The 27,172-nt window shown below is 35.4% G+C and overlaps 1 protein-coding gene across 8 annotated transcripts in view; it reads left to right on the top strand.

Annotated features, from left to right (window-relative positions):
* The window catches only part of GPC5 (glypican 5), a 617,251-nt gene that overhangs the window by 300,951 nt on the left and 289,128 nt on the right, over positions 1-27,172 (top strand). For all 8 annotated transcript variants that reach the window (XR_006018585.1, XM_042043896.1, XM_042043887.1 and 5 more), the window contains one exon: positions 21,890-22,052. Coding sequence is in view for 7 of the 8 variants with exons in the window: in XM_042043896.1 (XP_041899830.1) it covers positions 21,890-22,052 (163 nt within the window). In the remaining variant the exon portion in view is untranslated. The remainder of the gene's footprint in view (positions 1-21,889; positions 22,053-27,172) is intronic.

The following is a 27,172-nucleotide window of genomic DNA, read 5'->3' as shown; positions in this document are numbered from 1 at the left end:
TCTTTCTGTGACTGAGGACCTTTTTCCTTAGGCACTGCATATGATGCCTGCTGAGTACAAGAAACTGTAAGAGAATTTTGATGTCATATGTAAACCCTAACAGAGTATGCGGTCATGTCAGGTCAGTTTTGCTAAATAAGAGGTAACAGCTATGTTCTCTACACAAACTATTTGTGCTGTCTTCCTTTCACATAGATGGCCTCTCGATGACTGGTCTTGTACTCAGCTGTGTACTGCATTGTACTGATTTATAGTCAATGCTGTCTGTGACGACTGTAAACAGGAAATATATGTGTAAATGCTATTTTCATGAATGTATTTTTACGTATGTGAAACCCAATCTTTTTCCAATACATTATTCAAGATTGCTTCACTCTAGGGAGAGTTTTGTTTTGTAGTTCTGTGATTCACCTACATTTGGCTCCTTGGATCTCTGTGGACCTCAGGCAGGCTTTATACCACCAGGTACCACTGCATAGTCACATGCCACAACCAGAAAAGTTGTCCCATGTATTTGGTTTTTAATGAATAAACCCCATGTATCTGATGGGCTGGCACAGCCTCCTCATGCTGGTCTGGACACAGAAGTTAAAAAAATCCCATGAAAGAATTGTTATTCTTTTGTTATAATTGTTATGTTAGAGCTTGCTTAAAGCAACATGAAGCTCACAGGAAGGTTTGGTTCTTTGTCCTCAGCTAATAAGCATTGCCAAGGTCATAGACATATCTATCTTTCAGATAATTTTTCAATCATTTGGGAGATTCTTTGTTTGCTTTTTCATGTGCTCTGTGAAAAGACAGGCTTCAGCACAAGCTCAAGTGAAGTGGTCTGTCTTTTTAGTCACAGGGCAGGAAGGGAAATAATTGCAGCTGAGATGCTGGCAAGGCAAGATACACACACAAGTTGCCCGCATGATACTGCAGTGCTTCAGAATGGGTCAGTTCTCAATGGGGCAAGAAAACAATTCTGTCAGCTGTGACAAGCAGCCTGTGCCCTCTTCTAATGCCTTGGTCCTTATACAATCCTTCTAACTGGATATTCCTAAAGTGCAGATAAATGAGGAAATAGTAAAAGTAGCAGAGATAGAGGTTAAGTTTAAAATTTTTATCTGCACTAAACCAAATTTTTTTTGCCAGGTCAGTTTCCAGGGTGTTTATCCAGAATCTAAGTGAGCGATCAGATGAATTCATATGAATCCTTGTGTGTTCACTTTGAACTGTGAGTACATCATAAGACAATTTGGTTGCTTACAGTGGGGTTTTTTCTGTGCCCTGTGCCCCCTTGAGCACCAGCAGACAAGTAGAAAATAAACCTTAATATCTTGGAATGCAATTGAGAATATACAGAACTCTGGAACGGTAACTGTGGAGCTTATCTGTTGTTTGCCTCTTTCCCTCTTCACTCAGGGGGGAAATTGCTGTTGGAACATATGTTTCTCCTCTAAATAATTTTTTCAGTAGCAAGATCGCCAGTTGTCCATACTTTTTCCTTAAATGAAGCAGATGGATTAAAGGTCCTGGCATTAGCTTCACTGATCAAAATTAATAAAAAATACATTCTACTCTGCTGATTTCTTTGGCTTCATGCCTATAGTCAATAATGGCTGATAGGGAAGTATTTCACTGAGAACAATATGAATCATGAATTCCAAGCTGAGTTGTGCTGTGGCTTACCTGGAGCCAAACAGTGAATTTGAAAGAGAAAAAACTTATTTGAAAGTGAACTCTCTGGAATTTCCTTGTGTTTTGCATTAAAAGTTTCACATAACTCAGTTTTTAAATCTGTCTGGGGAGGTTGTTACGTGTTTTTAGTGTAATGTATGTCTCTCCATGATTCTTCTCATTTTATTGATTTTTATTTCTGACAATTACTTCTAGTCTGAGATCTGCATAGGAAATCATTCATGTGCTTTTACAGAGGATAGATTTCAAACAATTATGCTCTTTTCTTAAAACTTCCACTTTGTTGGACTACACCTATTTCACAAATTTGGAGTTTGATTCACAAGCCTCTGTAACCTGATTGATTTTAAAAAGTTTTGTATTAAGCTTTTTGCTTTTAATTTTTTTAGGAATAGAACCTCAGTGAGTCTAAGTGTTGCAATAAAGAGTATCAACATTTACAGTAGAGTTGCTATTCAAATTTACCATGGCCCCTTTTCTATGAATTTGAGGTTGGAAACTGGGCAGTCTAATTCTGGGTTTCAACAGCTGTGTGATAACTACTGAACATGTCAGTCAGCTATGTGTCAATATTGCTTTTATAGTATGGGATTCATGTTGATATGTGAAGTATCAACCTGCTAGATTGGATGGCTGCATCCACACTAGGAATTTGCACGGAGAGAATTCAGGTGCTCACATTAGACGAACTACAGTTTATATTTTTATCTTCTTTGGAAGTCATGGCCCTTGCCAGCTGATACAGGCTAGATGATATTCTAGAGGATATTCTGCAGCATTCTGGGGAAAGTAGGGAAGCTAATGGCTGGGAACTGAGCAATGGCCACATCTTGTTTATTAAATGGTATGGATGGATTTGTGTGGTCTTCAGAACACAAGTAAATTGCACAAGTAAAACTTTGCAAGACCCTGACTTGGTAGAAAATTCCTAAACTCAGGAGTAAATTAAGCATCAAGAAAACACATATTTTCCAGTCCTCCAAGCATTTTTTGTTAGTCCATACAAATTTTTCAGGTTTTATTTGTTTTAGCAAAATGCATTTCATAGTTTCCATGGCCGTCTTTGAAAGTGTTCTGCTTATTATCTGTGCCAGCATTAAAATGAGTTCTCAGTGTGTAGACTACTTAATATATCATTGATACAGCTAAAATTCGGCTTTGTCAATATATGGTGCGGGTTTTTTTTATATTTAGAAAGGGAAATAATACAAGTGCTTAGTATCAGTGTTCAGATACTAATTTTTCATAGTATTCTATACATGTTGTCATTGTCTATACTGTCTCTTTTTGCCTCATATAAAAATGTAATAATTTATGTACATGGCCTGCCTTCAAAGCCAAGGAAATACAGTAGCTCTGAATTAAGCTGCAGTCTTTAATATCTTCCCATGATTTCCTGGAAGAAGCAAATAACTCCTGTACTTACTTTGTTGTTGCTGTTATTGAATCTCTCTGCATGCTGATTGTTTTGCAGAAAGACTTTCAATAGAGTGTGAGTCGGTTTCAGGAAAAATGAGATTATGCTATATTTTTCAGCTGTGAAGTTAAAGATTTTTGTTGAAATCTAAGAATTGCTTGATGTTAATGTATTTCATTTGTGTTTTGGGGGTTTATGAACTGTGAAAGTGCCTGGCAGGAATGCAGCCAGCTGTTTTTTATTCTGTTTTGCTTCTCAATAGCTTTTTCTGCTATTAAATCAGACTCCTGGAATAAACACAGTGTATGCAAGGGTTAAGACAAGCTTCTCTATATGTTTTGTTCCAGTAGTGTGTCATACTGATATGTTTGGCTTAATTTTTATAATCTTCATGTTATGGGAAGAGAAATCTGAATAGCAGGATAGTAATTTGCCACAGAGATATTACCAAAGCAAATTGGTGTTATTTTAAAGATAGATAATTGCATTGAAATAACAGAATAAAATTAAAATATATGGTCTTTCAGATATTGGAGCTTTAGGCCTTGAAGAAGTACTATCTCCATTGAAATAATTATTCCATTGATGTATTTGGCTGCTGTTAAGATTTCTTTTTTTCCTGCTAGCTTAGTGTTCTCTTCAGGCTTTTTTTTTTTTTTCTGTGGTGATGATGATTAACAATTCTGAGCTAATATGCTAGAACCATTTCTGTTAATTCATTCGTGTCCAGGAACATTCTGTTGTTCCTACAGACATCACTCTGCAACTTTGTGAATGTAAGTAGTGGTTGTTTATCTATCTAGTGCACTTGACAGAAAATGTACATAATTTGTGTATTTCCTTCAATAGTCTACATCTACTATGGACTCTGAAGGTATTGGTGGGGAAATGTTAATGGTTTTAGAGCATTCTCTAGCAATCATTTAATGAAACATCCAAAAAAATGCTGTATAATTTGCTAATATCAGCATTTACAATGTAATTGTTTGAAAATGAATGTTGTATAGTTTTATGTCCAATTAGTTTATGCTGATTATCACAAAACACTTAAAACTGTAATAACTAAACAGAATAATTGAATTATTGAAAATTAGGCCTCAGTGTCCAAACTATATAGGTGAAATTATGTTCTCTTGGATCACATATTGCTCTGAATTCTCCTGATAGAAAATATATCTGCTCTAATAGCTGGCCCTCATTTCCACAGTCCTGACTTAATGCTACTTGCAAGCTGTGAATCAGTGAAAAGTGATCTGGTAAAAGAGACAGTGGCTCAATGAAATTATAGAAGTAACAAGAGAGTGAAAGCAGATGGGTTTTTTTGCTGAGAATAAATTTTATCTCAAAATATGGTGAGCTACTGCAAGCTGTGTTCTTTGCCACATTTCTGATTATTCTCTTGGAGCTGAATATTTGAATGTGTTTTGTTTGTGTTTTTACCATGTGTATACTCACAGTCTTCTGTGAGTATAAATTGGAGAGTAAAGGCTTTTTGTTTAAATGCAGTAAAAAATGGCAAAACTGATATTACTTTCTTCCAAATTGTGCCTGTTTTTGCAAGTCAGGGGAAAAAAATCAGGAAATTGGCATTAACAAACCATGCAATCTATGATTTTTTCAGGTTAAAAAGAACTATGGAAAGGTTAATTTCAGATGAGTAAGGCTGTAACGTAGGCTGGAACACAAACGTGTCTCTAGGACCTGTGTAGCATATGTAATCTACTCTGCTGACTTTTACATTTAAATTAATTAGGTAATGGGTCTTCTCAAAATGATATATCAAATAAATTATTAATTCTATATCTTATTTGGCCAGATAGTAACCCTAATTTATGTTGATTTTGTGATATGTACCAAATAGTGCATAGTCTAGATTTGGCTTATGAAGTAGGAAGACAATGGTGAGAGTGTGTTCTAAAGGAATAAAAAGAAGTTTTAAGAACTCTAGCATTCTTTTATGCTATACGACAGCAAGAGTGATGTTTTATATAAAAACCAGTGTAAAACAATAGAAGTTCACTGAAGAATATCAGGGGCTAGCTGACATATACCATTTGATACATGACAGAATTGTTAACAGTTTGCATGAACTTTTCATAAATACAGATTTGTATATGCATGTTGTCTTGAGGTTCAGGCCTGGAGCCTTTGCTTATTTGTAAAAAAAGAGAGGGAAAAATTTGTCTGAATTTGAATTTCAAGATCAAGCATTGAAAGTAATTGCTCTGTGGAATGAAGGTCAGGCCAGGAGAAAGTTCATGTGGCTCACTCATTTTTTTATTATGTTGACTTTGTGCTGCCATCTTTTATTCACTGATATACACAGGGCTCTAAAAGAATGTGGAACTTGCACAGCCTTCTGACCAGATAGGGATATCTGCTGTGATCACAGCCATTCTTCAAGATTTTGTTAATCTTCCTTAAACAGTAGATAGACCTCCTCTAACCCTGAAAAAAAACCAACCCTAAAAACCCAAAAACCCAAAGGTGAGAATCTAAATAAAAATTTCCAAAACGAAGCTTTCTGCATCTGTGAAGTTGTCTTACCCTGAAGACGTTCATGGCAACCACAAAGTTTTGCTGTTGCAGATACAGAAATAAGACATCTCTCTGTGCAGCTGTCCTGGAAAGCCCATTTTAGCAATCATTCTCAAAGATTGCTGAACACACATGGACCAAGAGTGAGGTGTCCTAAAAAAACTTTAATGCAAATGCCTAATGTTAGGGCTTGTCAAGTGCTGCAGCATCATGTCAGTACCCCAGGCACAGTCAGTACCAAGGCTGAGCACATATTCCCAATATGCAAATGTGTATGAACACACAACAGGGCTATATGCAACATGTCAACAGAGATGGAAAACACAGTGCTCATGTAGACACAAACTGCACCAATTGCCTGATTCTGTTCACTTGTCTAACTGGTCAGGATGAAACCCTGTTAATGGAAAATACCTATATATATATGCTTATATGTATGTATATGCATTATATATATATATGAACACATATATATATATGTATTTTTATATATGTGTATATATATATATGTAATATATATACACACTCACATACACAATATCACTTCAATAACTAGCCTTTGGACACCTAGCTTGTCCAATAACTGAACTTTGATGTCCCCAGTTGCTGGCACTTGAGCATGCTATCCCACCCCCAGGCTCATTATCCTGACTCCTTCTGGGACACATGCCCTTTGCCCATCCATATATCCAGACACACAGACTAGGGATCCTTTCAGTTACTACCCCTAGGCACTCATCATCTACCCATCAGTCTTGGATCTTCTGGTCGCTGGTGGCCTCACACACTGACATGAATGTGCCAGTGGCCTTCTGGCCCCTCCACTAGCCAGCTCATAGACCCTCTGACCTCTCCAGTATCCAGCCCAGACCTATGTTTGCTTCACTACCTGGCTCCCAGACTTCTTACCTGACTTGACCTAGTCCAATCCAGCTATCACACTCTAACATATGACATCATCATATCAGAATATCAGTGCAATCCAGTGCCTCCATCAGAGAGAGAGGGGCCGGCGTGACTTATGGTCCCCACATGAGCTGCTGACACGCAGATTGTTATACACACAAAGTGTAGGCTCTCACCCCAAATAACACTTGGAGTTAAATGGAGCACAGGGCAGGCTGTGCAGGTCATATATAGAGCATAGCCAGTTAAGTGTACAGATGAGATCCTGTTTGAAATCAACTGGCCCTTTTCATCTCTTTGCCCCTCTATTTTCCCATGCTCACTCCTCCTCAGAACCCCTTGATCTCTACCTTTCCCTATCTTTGGTTCTGCCTCTAAGCATCCCATATTAAGCTTTGTACAATCTCAAAATGCACTTCATCCTAGAAGCGTCTCACGTTTCCTAGGAAGTAACTCCTTCAGTATATGAAGTGATCCATGGAGATCCTTCCCCATAGAGTCTGGAAGACAGGTAACCCACAGTCCATCAGTTGAGGCTTTTATGGGATTGCTGGGACAGGGGCTCATCTCTGTCTGGCTTATTTTGTTTCCCCTCCAGCCATTTTGTCTGTGTGCTCCTTCAAATTTGTGGAGATGGTAATTTAATAACTTATTCTAAATGGTACAGTCTTTAAACATTGATCTAAGAGAAGAAGCTGCTGCTTATTTCCTTCTTTCCCCTCAAATAATAGTTTGATGTTTAAAGTACAAGTTGAGAAATCCTAGTTCAGCTTATTCCAGAGAGAATGTCTCTAAATCAAAACTACAGGATCTTTGAGGAGGGAGAACTTTATTCTTCAGTTACTATAACTTTCAGGTCTTTAACTAAGAGGTTACAAATCTCTGATTTCTCTTTAGCACTCTGGGTCCATAAAATATTAAGAATTCATTCTTCATTGATATATTTTTGGTAAGAATATCTTGAGAACATGTCTTTCTTAATGAAAGTAGACTATAGTATAAAAGTTAGGGTAATAGAAGAAATTATGGGTGTGATTCACTGTGGACAGGGTGTGGATTTCAGCCTGGGTATCTAATTTTTTGTATGAAAACCTTAATAAATAAGTTATTGTATGAATGAAAATAAGTGATATCTGTTCTTCTCTTGACAGAGTTTTAAGATAGGGTGAGACTTGATTATATGAGCTTGATATAATTGATAATATGGCTTGATTTCTGAGCCATATCTTTTTCCCTAAGGCTCTGCTTGTAGGAATAATCTTTGCCTCTTGGGGACATTTGCCTCTTGGGGTGGAGGTGAATTTCCATCCCTGGAAGTGTTCAAGTCCAGGTTGGATAGGATTCTGAGCAATCTCCTCTGGTGAAAGGTGTCTGTGCCCATGGCAGGAGGATTGGAACGAATTGATCTGTAAGGTCCCTTGCAGCCTAAACCATTCAGTGACTCTATGATTGGGGGTTAATTTTTCTCCTGGGCTGGAGCACAACAGCTGGCAGCCTCCAATACTGCACTGTAGTGTACCAGCTCACATTAGAACTTCTTTGCTTTCTTTGCAATTTATAGAGCAGTAAAGCCCAGGCCTGCATGCAAAAGAACACTACAGTAAAACAAAAAATCAAATTTTATTGTATGTGATGGACTGAAGCTCTGTTATTATAAACAGAACTGTATTTTACTAGCATTTATACTATGCATATCCAGTTGATTGTATGTAAAAGTCTTGAGTTGAGCAACTTCTAGGATTGTAATTTATTACACATTCAATTTTTCAAAGATATAAAGAGAAATGGGAACACTGAACTCTAGAAAATAAACCTCAGACTTTTATATATATATATATATAACATTTTTATGTATTTTGTCTCATATTTTATCAAAGGCATTCTGTATTTTTTGACATTAATACTTGATCTCTTAATGATTCCCATTTCTACATAAATTTAAATTACAAAACCATGCAGAAATGAACACATTGCAATAATGAAATCTGTGTCAGGTTAAGTACAATATATAAATTTTACTAGCATTTGAAACAAAATTCAGACTCCATCTGTCATATATTATCTCCAGAGAAGTAAGGACATGCACATAGGTAATTGGATTATGAGAAACTGAAAAACACCCAAAGTGCCTTACACAGAGTATACGATATTCATGCTTGGCTTTAACAATGTTTTTTTTTTTAATTTTGTATGAAAGATTTTAATGGTAGAAATTCATACTTCTAATAAAATGAAAAATGTATAGCTGCATTGAATAGGAGTTTTCAGTATTTCCCCAATTAGATGCTCTATATAAAAGAAAATAAGATACAATAAATCTGGCTCAGCTCAAAGGAATTTAAGATGTTTTTATATTTCATAAAAGCCTTAGAATGCTGACTCATCCATTTCTGATGTTTGATTATTGGCATACTTTGTGTGAAATATTTCTGATGCAATGAAAAGAATTGAAATCTTACTGTCACTGTGCTAAAAAAATGTATAAAATTTGCCATAAAAATTTCTAGTAATTGTAAGGAAAATGAATATAACAAATAGCTTTATAATTTACTCTCAAAAGTTTTAAAATATTTTTTCTCTACCTTTGAGGCAGTAGGAAGACCGACATCAAATGTCTGACATTTATTTTCTTTCCTTCCTTGCTGATTTATCCCTTCACCAGATTTTCAAGGAAGAAATTATCACACCCTCTTGAAAGGACTTAGTATCCTGTCACTTCATGGCTACAGTTTTTGAAGTTAAATGCCAAGTTTTCTAATTTTCACTTTGTTGTTTTAAATGGCTGACTGCTCCCTCCATTTTCTGCAGGAGAGTAGTTTGTGCCAGAATGAGCTTTTAGTGCAAGAATCTCGGTGGGAAAAAATTAACCTTCTTTGGAATATGTAGCACCATATAATGCTCTTCCAAAATCAGCAATGCATATGTCCATGCATCCTTGCATGATTTATTTTAGGATGAGGTCAGACTTTTGAAGATGCTTGTTTCTTTCCAAAGACAAGGGTCTTTGTTTTCTTGACTCTAAAAGATCTAGTGACTCTAAAAGGTAACTAGTACCACTTAAATAGCCTGCAGGTGTTTAAGTTGAATAGAAATGTCCTACAGAGGAAAAAAAAAAAAAAGTAAACCTGCACAGTTTTTCTTTTTGTTGGTTTGGTTGTGGGTTTTTTGTGTGGTTGGTTGGTTGGTTGGTTGGTTGGGTTTTTTTGAAAAACCACATTAGCAGCAAAGAATCTGACTTTTGACTTCAATAAACATCTTACAGATAAATTTAGGCTGAGATGAATTACCCACTGGACTTGCCTGTCTTTCTGCACAGACAGATGCCTAAGTTTAGATTTCTAAAGCTACATGAAGTGACTCGCACCATAACAACTGAAAAGATGTGTAAGCAGATTTTCTGACTTGTGTGATCCTTCAGTCTTCACCTTATTCATTAGTTTAAGCCTACCCTTGGACATCTCTGAAAAGCTCAGATAATGTGTTTCCTATATGGTAGTTCTTGTAAATGTTGCCTATTTTCTACTTGTTTTGGGTGTTTTGTTAATAACCAACTTTTTCACTACACAGGATTTAAATGAGGATTTCTGAGTTCTACATAAGATTCACGTGTTAATGAATGGTGTTGCTGGATTGATCCTGTTTTTCTGCACTGTTCTTGGGGATTTTAAGGTTTCTATTGATATCTCCCCTGTAGTGACAAGAGAAGATGGGTGATTATGAATAAGCAGCACAATGGCAATATTTAATAACAGTGAGCACATGGGCTAACACAATACAATGTACTGATGAAAAAGTACTCTTATTTCCACAGTAATCAAAACTGTCTGTAATCTATGCAATATTAATTTCACTTTAAAAAGAAAATGGTTCTTTTATGTCTTCAGATAACCTAAACAATAAAGTAGTTATTAAAATGGAAATCCTGAGTTTGCATGTGCATATGAAAGGGTTCAGAAAAGACAGACTAATATACCTGGAACTTTTGTGTGTGCTAGCTGTAGGAATACGTGTGACTTTATAAATATTTATACATGGTTCAAAGCCATCTGTCAACAATTAAAATATATGTCACGTTTAATAACATAGTCTGCATAGATTAGGATTACTATAATTAGACCATTGCGCACATATTACAGCTGCAAAATGCATGAGCCAGGCTTTCTCAGGAATTTCGAAAAAGGCTTCCTCTATTTTATAATATTCTCCATGGTATTTGATTGCATCTGAATAAGTAATGCTGCAGAGAAATAGCATAGGCAGCTACTTGAACTTGAAGCTAGCTTTTCTGAGAAAAGTTATAATCTTATCACACATACAAAGACCCAATGGGATCTAGAGAATTGTTCTATCAAATCTTTCCGAGAAGACTTTGATTGTAAATGGTGCACTTCTTTATGCACCAAGAAACCTGTTCTCAAGTAATGTACAGGTCCCCTCCTCCACCACTTTCACATTTCAAGGATACCTTAATTCTCTTGAAGATTTTGAAAAACAGGCATGATGCATTTTGACAAGACTAGGCAATGGGAACTATTTTAAGAATAGTTTGGAGGCAAAGAGGATTTAAAAATACAGCCCTTCATATATGATAAGTCTCAATTTATGCAAAGCAGCCTTACTACACGAATATAAACCAGAGAAATACAGTTATACAGAAATCATGAAAATAAATGACAGCTCAAGAATGGGGACAAGGGGCAAATTGTGTGCCAGGAAAGCCTTGTTTTAACCTTATTGAGAATTCACTTGCCTTCTGGAGAGTGCTGGCACACAATCTCAGGGACTGGAAAACTTTCAGTGTAAGGCTTAAGTGCGGCATAAATTATGTACTAGAGTTTATACTGGCATTCTGTCTGAAGGATATATTCTGAAAATGAAAAGAGTATATATTGGACCTTAAGAAAAACTTGATAAATAATGCAGAAGATTCTGGATATGTGTTTTTGCTGTGGTATGTTTTGTGGCAATCTCTTATTATAGGATGGGGCCAAACAAAGTCACATATGAGGACTGGAGGTATGCCTTTGTAATTGATACTTGGTCTCACTAATATAAGGAGATTCCTGGTTATTAGTTATATTAAGCTTCTGCATAACATCTTCTGTATTGCAGGGTGGGGAGGGAGGGGACATGGGACATGACAATATTTTTGCACAGAGAATCCGTCCTGACAAAAACTGTTCTGTAGGCAACATTGCTATGTCCATGATGAGATAAATGAGTACTGAAGGATTTTGTTTCACAGTGATTGAGTTATGTGTTAAATTTTACAGGTGTCTACTGTCACATCATATTCTAGATCAATTTAAAATGCTCTGATTTAAGGGAAAAGTACATATGCAGCTGCTGAAGAGGGAAATGCATTTTTAATGTTTCCATTTTTTAAGTATATGGGACATTTTTCACTTGCATTATCTACAGAGCAATGGCTAATGCAAAAGTAAAGGCTTCCTTCTGTTTTATTTTTGTATTTGACTTGCTTTCAAATGTTTCTGGGAGCCTACTAGTTTTATGAAGTTACGCAATATTGGCCTTGCTGTCAGCTTAGTCTTCATGAATTTTACACAGCAGCTGTTGCTTTTTCTCAGTCACTTGAGTCCACTGATGTGAGGAGTAGAAATGTCACCAAGTAAAAGATGAAAGTAGCTTTATCATGCTGCTGGTGAATAAGGGAAAGCAGTGCGTCAGTCACCACTGCTGGTGGGTCACCTCCACTGCCTGTCTACTGAATTCCATTCTCTGAAATCAGTTCTCTGGATAAATCACCAATTTATCCACTCACAATAGGGTAGCAATAGAAATGTACCTCTAACAATACGGTCACAATTTTGCTCATGATGGCATCACAGATTATTGCAGTGCAGCTTTTTCTATAATGTCTTCTGAATGGCCCTCCAGAAGAAATGTCAAGTAGCATATTCTTATAAAGTGAAAAGTGTTCCAGAAGGTCCTGCTTCTAAATGGCTTAATATTATGCCCTTTCACTTGCAGATCTGTGAAGCACAAGAAGAAATCAAAACCTGAAATAGCCTATCTGTGATTTTCATTATCTATCATGATGTTTAATTCACTTCAGCTGTAACTTTAGACTTCTGTTTCTACTGATAATGAGAGGAAACAAGGGTTTACAGATTATTAACTCTTAAGTAAAAAACTGTGTCAAAGAAGTAAAAAGAAGTTCTATTTTTGTAGACCTAAGATCAGAATTGACAGAGACTGGAAATACACAGATGAACAACTGATGTCGTAATCTGCTGTAGAACCCATTCCTAGCTTATTTTTCAGTAGCAATTTAATATAAACATGTCGAAGTAGGGAATAAACTTTTTCTTAAAAAATTAAAATTGAACACTTACTGTTTTGCTAATGTCATGATTTTTATTTTTAAGTAACAGCCAGACTCATAACAGACTGATGTTATTATCAGTAGAAATCAGTTCCTGATAATGAGTTAATGATCGTGCACTTATGTCGCTATATAGGAATCTCTTGGTGAATTCTCTTCCATTTCACAGCTTCTTTGGTATGTGTTGGTTTCTTATTTTATTTGAAAATCTGTCTTGTGTAATGATAATCATGGGATTATTGGAACTGGCTTTAAATATGATTAATTCTCCATATGATTTTCCAAGTTTTAGTTGTTAATACTGAAAATGTTTGGTTTGAAACTTTCTTTGAGAAAATTTAATTCTTTAGTTGTAATCAGCATTTTTCCTCAGAAATAATTTGATCTTTTTCTTGCTAGTAGTATATTTATACAGAGAAGGAACATACAGAGAAACAATGAATTTTATATCTATAGCATCTAGATAATGGTTGAGATTCCACTGTGCTTTTGTCCAGTTGACCTAGTTGTGCTATGACCTGTGTTGTTACCAAACAAACAGAAAATGCACTGCCTGGCTAAAAGAATTAAGAATTTACTTGGAAAACTTTCTTTTGTCATTATTTCTTTTCTATAAATCTCAGTTTAGACTCTGGCCTTCGCTCAGCTGAATAACTCCCAGCTTTAACTAGGATTATGGTTCAATTGCGTGTGCTCAGATGCCTGGAACCATTCCAGCTGCTCCGTGTTCCTTGGCCTCCAGCTATTGCTCGAGAAGCTCTTCTGCAAATTCTCTATCACTCCTCTCTCACTGTGTAGTTCTCCAGATAGTCTAGGTCATATCAAAAAGCAATAGACAACCATGTCCACAAAACTGAATTAAAATTCTAACATGCAAATTACTACTGAGGACCTTAGACACTTTACTTACAGAAAAACATGTAAATGTTTTGGCATCTACACTGAGGTGCATGATTCTGAAGCCCAACACCACCCACAATCCTGGTTATGTTTGTTCAAATGAGCTTTATCTGATCACAGTATGCCATGTTATTTAAGTCAATCCACTTTCTTATTTTTGGTTATACCTCAATCATTCATGAAACCACTCGATATTAAGCTGTCTAGTAGTGATTCACATATTCTGTTCTGGAAAGACAGAATTTCAGTCTACTATTACCAGCAAAGAAAACTGTCTAATATATGTCATATATGTCTATCTATGTATATCTATGTATATCTATATTTCTACCTTGTCAAGGCAGAAAGGTCCAAAAATTCAGATGAGGATGAGGTAAAGGGCGATTAAAATTAAAATTATTTTCAAATTATCTGAAAACTTATTTGTAATATCTAGTGGAGGGGGTTATAAGCAATAACCTTCAAATGAATAAAAGGAAACAGATGAACAGAAAAGAACAGTGACATAAAAAAATACAAGCACATGCATGGATGGGTGAAATGGGCAAAGAACATTAGTCTCTGACATTAATCATATATAATGTGACTTTGTTCTGTTATTTCAACTACTAGACAGAAATAAGAGTACATGCTGTTGTTCTGGGGTTTAATTTTGCTCTCATTTGTTACCTTAGAAAAGTCTAATTCATTTACTTAATTTTCTGAGGATGATTTAAACCTACAGTGAAATGCTAGCAAGACATGCATTTTTACAGATGGGAATACCTAAATATTTTTTAAACACATCAAGTTGATAGTGTGCATATCTGTGGCAGCAGGGATTGCACCAAGGGATAAGAGCCAAGCTTTTGCTCTTGTATTCACTCTGAATGAGTAACAGCTGGAAAGAAAAGTAATTGCTCATGATAGAACTCAAGTGAGAACATGAATAGGTGATGTTAGCTGTAAAATGCAGGTATAAAGCAAGATTTCTATATGTAACAAATTAGGAAAAGGGTATTTGTGAATGGACAATTACATTTAGGAGCTGTATCTATATTGGTAAGTAAAAAGAGGATCAAGGGTGAGAACATACTGCTCCACATCCCCTTACAAAGGTGCTTACAAATACCCTCTTAATAAGTGATTTATCTTAGGGAGAACTGGTTGGGGAACAGATGTAAGTTACAAAGACTGAGAAATTCAATATCTATCACTGTACCTTATTGCCCAGTTCTCTTTTATTTGACACTGTAGACATCCCAAAAAACTGCATCTGTTAACTGTATTAAATAAAAATGTTCAGGAACAGCAAGTGTCCTATTTCCTACAGCAGAATAACCATATCCAGGCTGCCTACTCAGAACAGTCTGTAGACTATGCTGAGGCTCAAATTGGGGTCAAGCATTTTTGTGAAGAGTGCTAGTTAGGTCAGTTCAACTCTGTGATGGCCAGGAAGCACGCTAAGGATGGAACAATATGTTCAGTGTGTGCTTGTGCTTGAACACATAGTCTCACTGTGTGGAATTGTACCTTCAATGAAAATTGCTAGTCATTGCTACCTAATTCAGCAATTAGATTTCTTTGAAAATTTTGTTCTCTTACTAAGTGATTTTGAATGAGACATAAATAACTACTGAGAAGAAATGTCTGGATTTTGAAGTAGTTGTATAATAATAAGCTGGGGTGATTCTTATTTCCACTATTCAGGCAGCAGCTGATTTGATCCTGCGTTAGTAAAGGTATATCAAGAAAGCACAAAAGGTAGGTTAGAGCTGTGTTGTGCAGTGCTGGTGCTTAGCCACCTTTCTAATTTTTGCAGTTCAGCTCAGTAAGCAGAATGAATGTCTATTTCTTTGTTCAGCTGAGTTAGCTTAGACTGGAGAGAAATATTGTGTTACTTCCATCAGAATTTCAGGCTACTGGTGATTTTATGGAGAAGAATGGGTTTTCAAACTTGAAACCCAGAGTTGTAGCCCTGGATCTAGGCAGAAAACAGTGGGTTTGATACAGCACTGTATGTATTGCTTGCACGTTGTGTATCATCTCAAGGATATAAAGGCTATATCTGATTAGAAATCTCATTCTCTTTTTGAAAATATCATAAAAAAAAAAAAAAGGAGCTGATGTACTTCACACAAAGCTACAGATTTTTAAGCTTTTTATTCAAAAAAATCCCCACAGGGCACTATCATGAGGGACTATGAGTTGCCATACTAGTGATCTAAATACCAGTCTCCAATATAAACTGGACTTCTAATTTGGAATGCACATTTTTGTTGAGGAAATGAAACCCTGCAGGAAATTCTGGCCTACAGGTGTATGAGTAGTTTTTCTTAAGAGATCACCAAAGGAAATGCTGTATTTCTAAGTATTTTCTGTGTAATGCTAAGCAGAGAGAAAAAAATTAGCAGTTTATTCCTCTCATTTGAAAGAGTTCAAGGTAGTAATACTTCTAGAAATAATTTTTCTGGATTTGACTTGATTAGCTAAATTGGATTCACTGCTGGGGTCCTTTGAGATTCCCTCCAGAAGTACTTATGATGTGCACATAAATGAAAGAGAGGAAATACTATGACTGAGCTTAATTCACAGTGAACTGCAATAGAGCATCAAGATATTTTTATTGAAATACAATACAATAAAATTTATAGAAAATCCATGTTTCCCATGAAGGTATATGATGTAGAATAAGTGAATAGAATACTAGATTTTATTTATCACATCAGTTTCAATAGTATAAACATAAGTTTTATTGCCTTTCAGTGTTCATCATTCATTAGACATTGTCCTTGTTTCAGCAGGGATAGATTTAATTTTCTTCCTAGTAGCTGGGATTATGCTGTGTCTTGGATTTGGGGCGAGAATAATGCTAATAACACAGTAATGTTTTACTTGTTGAGCAGTGCTTACTCTGTCAAGGACTTTTCCTCTTCTCTTACTGCCCTGCCAGTGAGCAGGCGGGAGGTGTGCAAGGAGATGGGAGGGGACACAGATGGGACTGCTGACCCCAACTGACCCAAGAGATATCCCATGTCTTACAAAATCACACTCAGCATATAAACTGGGGAGAGTTGGCCAGGGACTGGTGGCTCACTGCTCAGGTCATCAGTCACTAGGTGGTGAGAAATTGTATTGTTCATTGCTTGTTTTGTACATTCTTTTATCATCATTATTATTATTATTTTCCATTTCTTTTATGTCCTACTACACTGTTTTTTACCTCAACCCATGAATTTTACCATTTTTCTGATTCTCTCCCTCATCCCACTGAGGGGGAGTGAGACTGTCTGGTGTTCCTGCTGAGCTAAACAACAGAGATTAAATCACTTGCAACTTCCTGCAAGCTAAAAAATCCAAAATAGAGTACAGTCTTGCCATTTCAGATTTACGTATATGAATTAATAAATTTTTGAGAGGCAGAAGGGGCCATTTTGGTTTTTTACTTCAAGCTCATACATAGCATGCCCTTGAATCTCCGAATTAATTCATGATTTAAGACCAAAACCTGTTTGATCCAGAAAAAAAAAGAAAAATCAACAAACGCCCTTACCACAACTGTTGGTAATTATTGTTTATTATTGAAAAATTATTTTAATATAGACCAACCTGAATATTTTTAAATGTATTATTCTGGTAGCAGAGATTTTTTATGATTCACTTTGAATGTTTAAATAAAAAAAAAGTGATTTATTTGCTATTTTCATATACTTTGGCCTGCTGAATCTGTTAAATCTGTATTTGCCATATAGGCACTTACAAGGTTTATAAGGCTGGTTAAATAAATTCTTGAGATCAAGGGGTTTTTTTGAGGGCACTAAAGGATGAGCTCCTTGGTTAAAACAAAAGCATTTTTTTGGTTCCATTCTAATCACTGAAATAGAATTCACTTCTGCGCCATCCTTTCTGAACAAAGGCAATGAGAATGGGATTTAGGAGTAATATAACACCCCGAATCTGATTCAGTATTCCTATTTCTGTCCCCAAAGAGATCCCATTAAAATCTTTGGCTAGAACATTGCTTGTGGTAATTCATATTCTTCTGGCTACCCATGACACCCACAATTAATTTACGGAACAGAATATTTTGTCTTTTAATATGCATGTAATACAATATTTAGACTTGCAAATTTACTTTCGTCTGTATTTTATTATAGTATGTGTTTTAAAATTCACTCAATTGCCTCACTTGCCAGATGAGATTTTCTTAGTTTGTCGCTTCTCTTTGTTGTTTAGTAGTTCTCCACTTCTTGTGGCAGTAAAAGATTTATCATTAACACTTTGTTTTTCATTTTGCTTTCCAGATTCATCGATAAAAGTCTTAAATAACCTTGAAAGTTTACCAGGCCCTATAGGACTGTACAATAATCATACATCCTTAGTGACAATCTTCCTAATTATACTTAGACTCTGAGATTTGTTGAGAAGCTTCAAGTACCCTCATAGGTGTCTCTGTAGCTGCTGCAAGCAGTTCATTTTCTTACTGAAATGTTACAGAGCAGTGAGTCATATATTTACAGAACCCTGGAAGTACTTTATTACAACAGTGTAATTTCTGTAATGCAAATATTTTCATTCTAAAAGGTGAAATTTCACAAAATTTATTAATGGTACTTTTTGGTATTATAACCTTGTTCAGAATTGTAAAAGAAAGCATTCCACTAAGCCATCAATGAAAGTCCTGAGAGGTATTTGGGCAATGGAGCACTGAAGGATCTAAGAGGGAGGCCAAACTTCCCAAAGCTATGTAGGGAAGCTGTGAAGGACCCTTCAGTTGACTTACACCCAAATCATTCCCCCATGCACATGTACCATAGTAGTGGCGCACAAACTTTCTGGGAAAATAAAATGCCACCAGCAGAGGACATGCTTTTGATACCAAAGTCTTAGTTCAATAAAATTTCATCAACATTGAGAACCAGCAAATCTGCAATGCTGGTGTATCTACTGCAGTCTCAGAACACTGGTGAACTAACCCTTGCCATATCTCATTCAAATTAACACTGTTGCCAAATATATTTGCTGCTACTTCAATTGAAATTGAAAGACAATAATGTATGATTAAAGCATGGGGTTTGGGGTTTTGGGGTTTTTGAGACAAAAATTTGATAGAATGGAAAAACCTTTGGACAAAATAAGAAGAAAAAAGATTATTTTAGACTGTGACACAACGGGAAGAACATTCACTGTATTTTTTTGAGGGGCAGATAGTATACAGTTAGTAACCCTCCTTATTCAGCTGGAAGACCCAGTAAGAATATACAACAAAATTTTCCAGTCATAACATGTACTTATTTTCCTCTTAAATAATAGCTTTATAAAAAGTGCAGCACAAGAGAACAATTCTTTTAAACAACTTTTATCTTTGTAATGTGAATCAATTTATCTTTGAAGAACTACATGGATTTCTGTTTAATAAAGAATTTATACTAGATCCAAGCCTTGCTTAGTAGAGAACCAGCACGGAGATTTGTGAACTTATATGGAGACAGTATTTCTTCTTGTACAATTAAGGAGACTGAAGAGAATAACAAAGTCCAAAAAACGAATGAGCTTACTCATTATTTAATCTCTACTTTTTCAAGTACAGTGAAAAGTTTGGAAAAAGTTAAAGAGCACTTTTTCAATGTTGAACCTACCTTTAAAGCAATTAAGTGGGATCACCTGTGTTTTTAGGTTTCTAGGCAGAAGTCAATAATACATAATAAGAAGAAGAAAAAGAGAGAGGAAAAAGAAATAACTAAGTTGTGCTGAAATTTAAAGAAGCAACAAAATATAAAACCTTATTAAGTCTATATATTTCTAAGACTGAAACAGATATAGAGGAGGATGCATGTTGTCAGGCTGAAAAAATGTGTGTGTGTATATATATGTATATATATACACACACCAGATATATATATGGTATATATGGCGTATATGTATATGGTGTACTGTGGAAACTTTGGCAAAAATTTTTGTTTGAAAAACTGTCTTGCTGGAAGTTCATGCCCACATTTATACCACAGAGCTCAGCGATAAAAAGTACCTTATCATACAACTGGCCCTGGGAATGTGTCACAATATGATTTGGGGTGAAAAATAAGTGTGCTGTTTAACTGAGTGTAGTTCATTAAACTGCCTGTGTTTTGTTTCAATAAATACTATTATGGTAGAAGTATGGCATGGATTACACAATGAGCAGGGAGATGAGCAGCAGTACAAATGAGCTTTTTTGCCTCTTAGCTAGGTAGTTTGTCTTTCAGGTAGCATATAAATGCCTAATAAAACTTTTGAATTAAAAGTGCAGCATAAATTGGTCCTGTTGGTTCCGCGGTGAGTGGCATTCTCCTGTTCTTACACAGTGGCAAGTGGATCTTATAGAACCATTGAGATTTAGCTGAGTCATCTTGTTGTAGTGGTGATTAAAATATTTTTTGTTGGGCACTGTATAGCACTTAACAGATTAAGCAGTCTGGGAAGTGACTCCATAATCTGAAACTAAAATCATTGTATTTGTTGAAAATATGAACCCAGTATCTTGTTAAACAACAAAGCAAACACATTTTTGAAGGTATAAAACAACTGTGTCTGTTTCTGACTAATTAGTAGCTATTTCAAGGAGAAAGAACTATCTGATTATGAAATTAAAGAATCTGAGCCAGTGAGGTTTTGGCCAGTGTAAAGAAGTCTTCCTAGATTTAAGCATGAGTATTGCACAAACCTGTACAAACTGATATTTTGGATAAGGTTATAAGAGTTATTAACATTTGTAAGCACCTGGTTTTTAGAGGCTGTGATGTTCATATTTATCTGACAGATAAACTGAAATTAATCTGAATGGGGAAGAGGGCATACTGTTTGTGTATGTATAACAGTTGTACCTCATATATTTAAAAATTGGATGACAGCAGTTGGACATTTGATAAATGAGAGAGATTAACATTATTCAGGTGATTGCTCAGCACTGCTCAACAGAGTGGAGAAATGTATTAAACTTTGAGATCTCTACTGTTTTCTTATAAACCAGGCAGATATCATTGGCCATCTCTACAGTGATAAAAGGACACAGAGAACCAGTTTATTTACTGGAACCAAATCACTTACACTGCTTAGGCCAGTATCAGCTGTCCCTCTGCTTTATTTTAGGTCATCTTTATTGTTTCTCCAAGGCAATGCCTGGATGTCCTTTGGAAATAGTTCTCTCCATGTTAGTCCTGCCTCTGACTGTACTAGTTAGGTCTGCTGTTCCTTGGTCAAGCAGTTGGTATCATCCCAACATATTTTTTTTCTTCAGCTTCTACCAGATTTCCATATGACACACCCAGAGCAGACAAGGATGTTTTGGGTCCACCAATATAGAGCTGCAACACAGCTCACATACTATTTCAGATATTTCAAACCGAAAAATTCACATAAAATAATAAATGTATCTTAAGTCTCAGTAGACACCACATGGGTCTTTAAAAGATCCAGGTTCTGCTGTTAAGTAGCACAGATTCTGTCTGCTCTAAGTGGGCCTATAAGAAAGGGGGTAACAAACATTTTAGTGGGGTCTGTTGCGGTAGAAATAAAGGCAATGATTTTAAATGGAAGGAGGTTTGATTTAGACCATGTATAAGGAGGAAGCTTTTTGTATTGAGGGTGGTGAGACACTGGAACAGGTTTTCCAGTGAGGTGGTAGATGACCCAGCCCTGGAAATATTCACGATCAGGTTGGATGGGGCTCTGAGCAGCTTGGTCTAATTGAAGATGTCCCTTCTCATTGCAGAGGAATTTGGACTAGATGGCCTTTAAAGGTTGCTTCAAACCCAAACTATTCTATGATTCTATGTACTTATGCATTACACTTGGCCTCTGGGCCAGAAATTGGTACCAGATCTTCTTTTATAGTGATAAAGAAACAGTTTTGTGGGGTTTTAATTGAAAATTAAGTATACATCTCCAAATACCATTATTTTAAATCTATCTGTAAGCCAGGGTAGAAAAAAAAATTTAAAAAAAAATCAGAATTCTCGTTATGTTGATCCTGAAATTTCCTTTTCAAATCAGGTAATTACTAGGGACATACATGAAATTCTGGGTAGTCACTGAAGCTCTCTATATGTACTGTTAACTTGCATACTATATCTTCTCTTCAGCTGTTACAGGGCAAATCATTTCCAAAATATGACAAATGGGATCTCCAACAAACAGGCAGTGGTGGAGGTGTAGATGAACAAATCAGTGGTGATTGTGACGATGAAGATGGTTGTGGAGGATCTGGAAGTGGAGAATTCAAAAGAGTCCTGAAAATTACAGACTGTAAGTCCATGATTGTTTCCTTCATGCATTTAAACAATGAGTTGGCATATTTTACACTAATATATACCACTGAATTATCTTGGAAAAGGTGTGAAAAGTTGTCTGTGTAATGTTTCCAAGATTTACAGGAATAGGCCTGCAACTGAGCATGGTATCAATATGAGTATCAGTTTCATCATAACACATTTTAAAATATACTTGGCATAATATAGACTTAAACCAGTATTTTAGTAAAGTAATAGGTGTAAAGTGACATGTCCCTGTGAGTTATTGCATTAACATAAGAGATTTGGCAGCTAAAAAGAGAAACTGTACTAATTTTTAATGGAACTATGACAGAACATGAGGTTTAGTGCTGGTAGCTGCATTTCATAGAGAACTATTGGAAACAATGTACTAAAACACTCAAGAATAATGCCACTACTGGTTCTTATACATCTTTCTATTTTTCTTACTGTTTTGTTTTTATGTAGTTTGGGGTTTTGTTTGGTTGCATTTTAGTTTTGTTTGATTTATTCTCTGAAACACATCTGTAACTATTTTCATTTAAAAAACCTGTGCTTGTGCACTTGAATGGCATAGAACTCCAACCATGAGCAAGGTAAGCTAATTACTTCTCTGAATCAGGACATCTGTCTGCATATCTTATTTCCCTTCCCAGTGTAGAAATATAGGCAGAGATGGTGGCAATAGATGAATTCTTTCATCTAAACTGCATTTTTGCATTTCACATTATGTATATTCACTGAATTTGAGGGTGATGCATGTTTTCAGGCTTAGATGCGAACCCCAGGTCCTTTTTGACTTGACAGCAAAGAGGCAATTTAAAAATGTGTCTGTGGAGAAGCTGTAGTTGCCCATTTCCTTTTGAACTGGTGGAAAAATGAGACTGAGGGCATGCCTTAACAAGTCAGTTTGGAATCAGCCTAGGATCCTCTTGCACTGACACTTAGTCCATACATTTTCAAGTTCTACAAGAAGTCTAGATGGGATTTTGAGCAATATCCAAAAAAGTTTGGACACTTACTTCCTGAGAGTGCCCTTGGAGGTATAACTTTGGAAAAAGAAGTTAGGAGTTCAAATATTTAAAACCAGATGTTCTTTGGAATACTATATATATTATATCTATTTGATAATGACACTCTGTGGTATTGAAGGACTGTAAAATAGTCTTAGAATGTGACTAGAGCTATTAAGGATGTATTAAATGATGAAAGAATTTCAAGAACAGTATATTTTATTTCACTATCTTCTGCTGCATTAGAATTTTCTTCATATTGGTATATTTAGTGTAATCTTTTCAAAATGTCAAAATTATAATCAGCATTTATATTCTCTTTATACTACATCTTCTAAATTGCTAGAATTGTAAGCTATGTGTTAGAGATAGTGAAATTTGCATGTAATTCTGTTTCATTTGAACTTTTTCTAAGATATTATAGAACAAAAATATGAATCCATACTGTTCTATATTTTGACTTCTGCATAAATCTTGAACATTTATGCTGGCATGCATTTCTTATTTGGAATTCACCTTAAAAGTTGTCTTTAACATATACCAGAAAGAGTCCTACTTTGTTCTGGGGCCTCAGATATGGACTATCCAACAGAACTGTTAAAATACTCAATTTTGTAGATTTTTTGTTACAATATAGGTCAAGAACATATTTTTTTTTCAGAAATTACTTGTATCTTTAAGTATATGTTTAAGTGCATGTTTAAGATAAATGAAACAGGTTCTTGAAAAATTTTTCTATTGCATCACAGTGATATATGAGTAGGACTGGGGGAATTTAAAGTGAAAACCAATATATTTTAGTAAGAAAAAAAATGATCGTCTCAAGATTTAAGATTTTATGTGAGAACTAGAACTGAAAAAAATATAAACATAATAAGAATTTAGGCTGATTTTTAATAGATATATTTTACATATATTTATGCAACATATATAATTTTGTGTAATTAGCTTTGGGTGACTGGTATTAATTAAAAGCTAAGTCAGATTTTAAACTCCTCATTTTTAAACTGAAATATTACATTCACGGTGAAGATGTTGCTTACAGCTCCTTGAAAATATGTCTGACTGTCAGCTAAGCCTACAAGTTGACCACAGTTTATTTGATCCTCAGCATTAGCTTCTCTATGGGTCATACAGTTGGTATTATTTTCCTTTATCAAGAAAACTTTCTGGATTCTTTTACTTCTGGACAACTTTTCTTTCTCTCATAACCAACCAGGAAAGAAAGGGGGATTGCTGCATAGTTTTTTCTATAGTAGAGCCTAGTCACAGCCTATTCATAGCCCAGGCTCATTTTTTGGTAACTTCTGCAGACATTTTCAACAAGGAGATGATCCTGTGTGCAACAACTTAACGATCCTAATAAGATATTAAAGTATGATATGGAACCAGCCCTTTTTTGTATGTTGCTGTGTATAAAAATAAAGCGTAAAGACACATCCGCCTTCTTTTTTCATGCCATATCCTTGCCTTTTGAACATGTGTCTGATACTCAGAGCCAGAAGGAACAGGGAGGAAGGGAGGTGATGTACTTCTTCCAAAACAAACTTGTACCTATTTTATGTGTATACATAGCTTGTGAAGTGAAAGATTACTTGTTTCCACACACAGTGCTAGAGATAGAATTTATTTCATTTAGTGCTGAAGACAAATGTGTGTTGACAGCCTTTAGGCTTTAGAAAGCCAATTATGACTTTTGGTATTTGTAACTCAGAAGTGATAGCTTTGCATTACAAAAGTGTTTAAAATAAGTTGTGTTTTGAAAAAATCTAGTTTTACTATCAAAGAGTCAATTATTACATTATATTCAATGTTTCCAATCACTACAGTTGTGCTGACTGGTTTGCTCTAAGTACTTTTAAAATATGGTAAATCAGTGCAGTTATTTGAAGAAATTGTACTAGAAAGGATAGTGAACTTTAAATATATAAAATAAACAGTAGTATAAAGTCTTGGCACTTCATTTGCTGGTTTTATTCTCCTCTAACCCAGGAGCTCCCACAGGACTATTTCACGCGTCACAATGAATTACCTCTTCAAAACCCTCTGCAGAATGCAGCAGTAATAACAACAAATACTTATCACCTACATATTGATTTGAATCTGTTTCCAAATAGCTCTGTGAGGAAGGACTAATCCCAATATCATTCCACTGAGGTTCTCAATACCATCTATCAAAATTCTCATAGTACTTTTAGCAAGACCAATGATTCTCTGAAAAGTGCTCTATCACTAGTTTGTCTTTCCTTGCTCATTTTAACATGCAACACACATGTTTCTTTACTGCAGCCAGAGATCTAGTTCAGGGCTCAAATATGCAGACATGTCTTTGTGCTTAAGATATATATGGGCAGACCTTGTCTCTAACTTTTTAAAATTTTTATCTCACCTAATATTCTTCCTCTTTGAAGAAAGAAGTCTCTGAAATATTTTATTTCTCAGGCTTCTTAATCTGTAGATTATTATTTTCTTTTTCAAATTATGCTATAGGGGTAAAATAGCTTGGAAAAGGCTTTATGTTGTGATCTCTATATAAATAAACCAGTCTATGTCTTGTGTGACATTATAATGCGTTCTCAAGTCTCAAACATAATTTCTCCTCTTTCTGCTCCTTCACCCACTTCAGTATAGTTGCCTTTCTCATTGTTAAATCTGATTCTGGTGGCATATTCTGGGACCAAAACTACTTAAAGCTGGCAATAAAATCTCCATTATGATGTTTGCCATCTGTTAAATTCTTTTAAACTCTCATCTGCATTCTGTTACCTCAGTAAAGTAAGACATCCCTTATGTCTGAGTAGGATTTCAGGTTTTATTTACACACAAGAGTATTCTTCCTAATTCGGAATGTTAATGTGAGGTGTTATTCAGGTGTCTTTGGAAGGGCTACGTGACTTCACTGTTCATAGTTCACTCAGTTCAGAACATCTCAATTCTATTAAAAGTGAATAAGAAAAATAAAAGTTCTTGCTGTGAATGTCACCCTTGGTCTAAATATTACACTCACTTTTAACAACAACATTCTCATAGGCTATTGCTAATTGGAAGACTAGAAGAATCTCACCCTTCCTTTTCAGCTAAAGACTGTCATAATCTGAGCTCTTTTCTCTCTTATCCTTGTCTTTTGTGGGGCTGAAAATCTTTTGAAGAAAAAGATTTATTGCAATTAGTTCATTCCCGTAAAAAATTTGCATTTCCAGAATTAGTATTTTCTTTCAGCAAGAAGATACATATTGTCAACACATATGAAGTTCAAAGATTTTTCTGTGTGCATGATCAAGTGTTGGCACGAAAATACATAATGATACAAATTACTGAAGCATAAAGAAAGCGAAAGGATGAACAAGTTCCAGCAATTTCCACCAAAAAAAATCCCAAAACCACTTTTGGATTCCTAAGCACAGACCTTCACCAGCCAATGAAGTTTGTACAGGTAAAGTTGCAGGATGTATAACAATATGAAGCACAGTGGTGGCTTGACCCTGGCTAGATGTCAGGTGCCAACAAACTGCACGGCACTGTGGGGGCTGCTATGGGAAAATGAACTCCAGCTCAGCCAGAACCAATACAAGCAGTGAAAGAAAAAACAAAATAATTACATTTAAAATGCCTTGTAAAAACTAAGAAAAGTTACAAGACATCTTTCTTATGCAGTATTTTGCAAAAAGGTGTGACCTGCATAATGATATTATGCATTGGAAAAAAATAAAAGATGATATTTCAATTTTTTGGTTCTTTTCTATTTAAAGAGTATCAGCTCTCTCTCTTAACAAAATGTTTTCTCATAAGTCAACATTTTTACTTCTTGAGTGATGAATTTAACCTGAGTAATGGATTGAAACTATACTGTCAGGTTGGATTGTTAATTGAAAAACAAATAAGGGAAATGGTTATGTAAAATTTGCTGAGAGAGTTTACACAGAGACAGAAATAAAGTCAGATAATATAAAACTTCATATTTTGCAATAGTGTATTTTTTGCCTTGTATTAACATGTTACATCCACATGAAGATTTTTATGACAGAGGCTACCAAAACACAAACAAAGAAGCACAATTGCTCTTCAAAGGTTTTAAGTTATCCTATAGCGTTTAATGAGCACA

The sequence above is a fragment of the Corvus kubaryi genome, unplaced genomic scaffold, assembly GCF_017639235.1.
Source record: "Corvus kubaryi isolate FWS band 111438036 unplaced genomic scaffold, C.kubaryi_AGA036_p1.0 133, whole genome shotgun sequence".
NCBI lineage: Eukaryota > Metazoa > Chordata > Aves > Passeriformes > Corvidae > Corvus > Corvus kubaryi.
The sequence above is the reverse complement of the archived record's forward strand: the minus strand, read 5'-3'. Positions and strand labels throughout refer to the sequence as shown.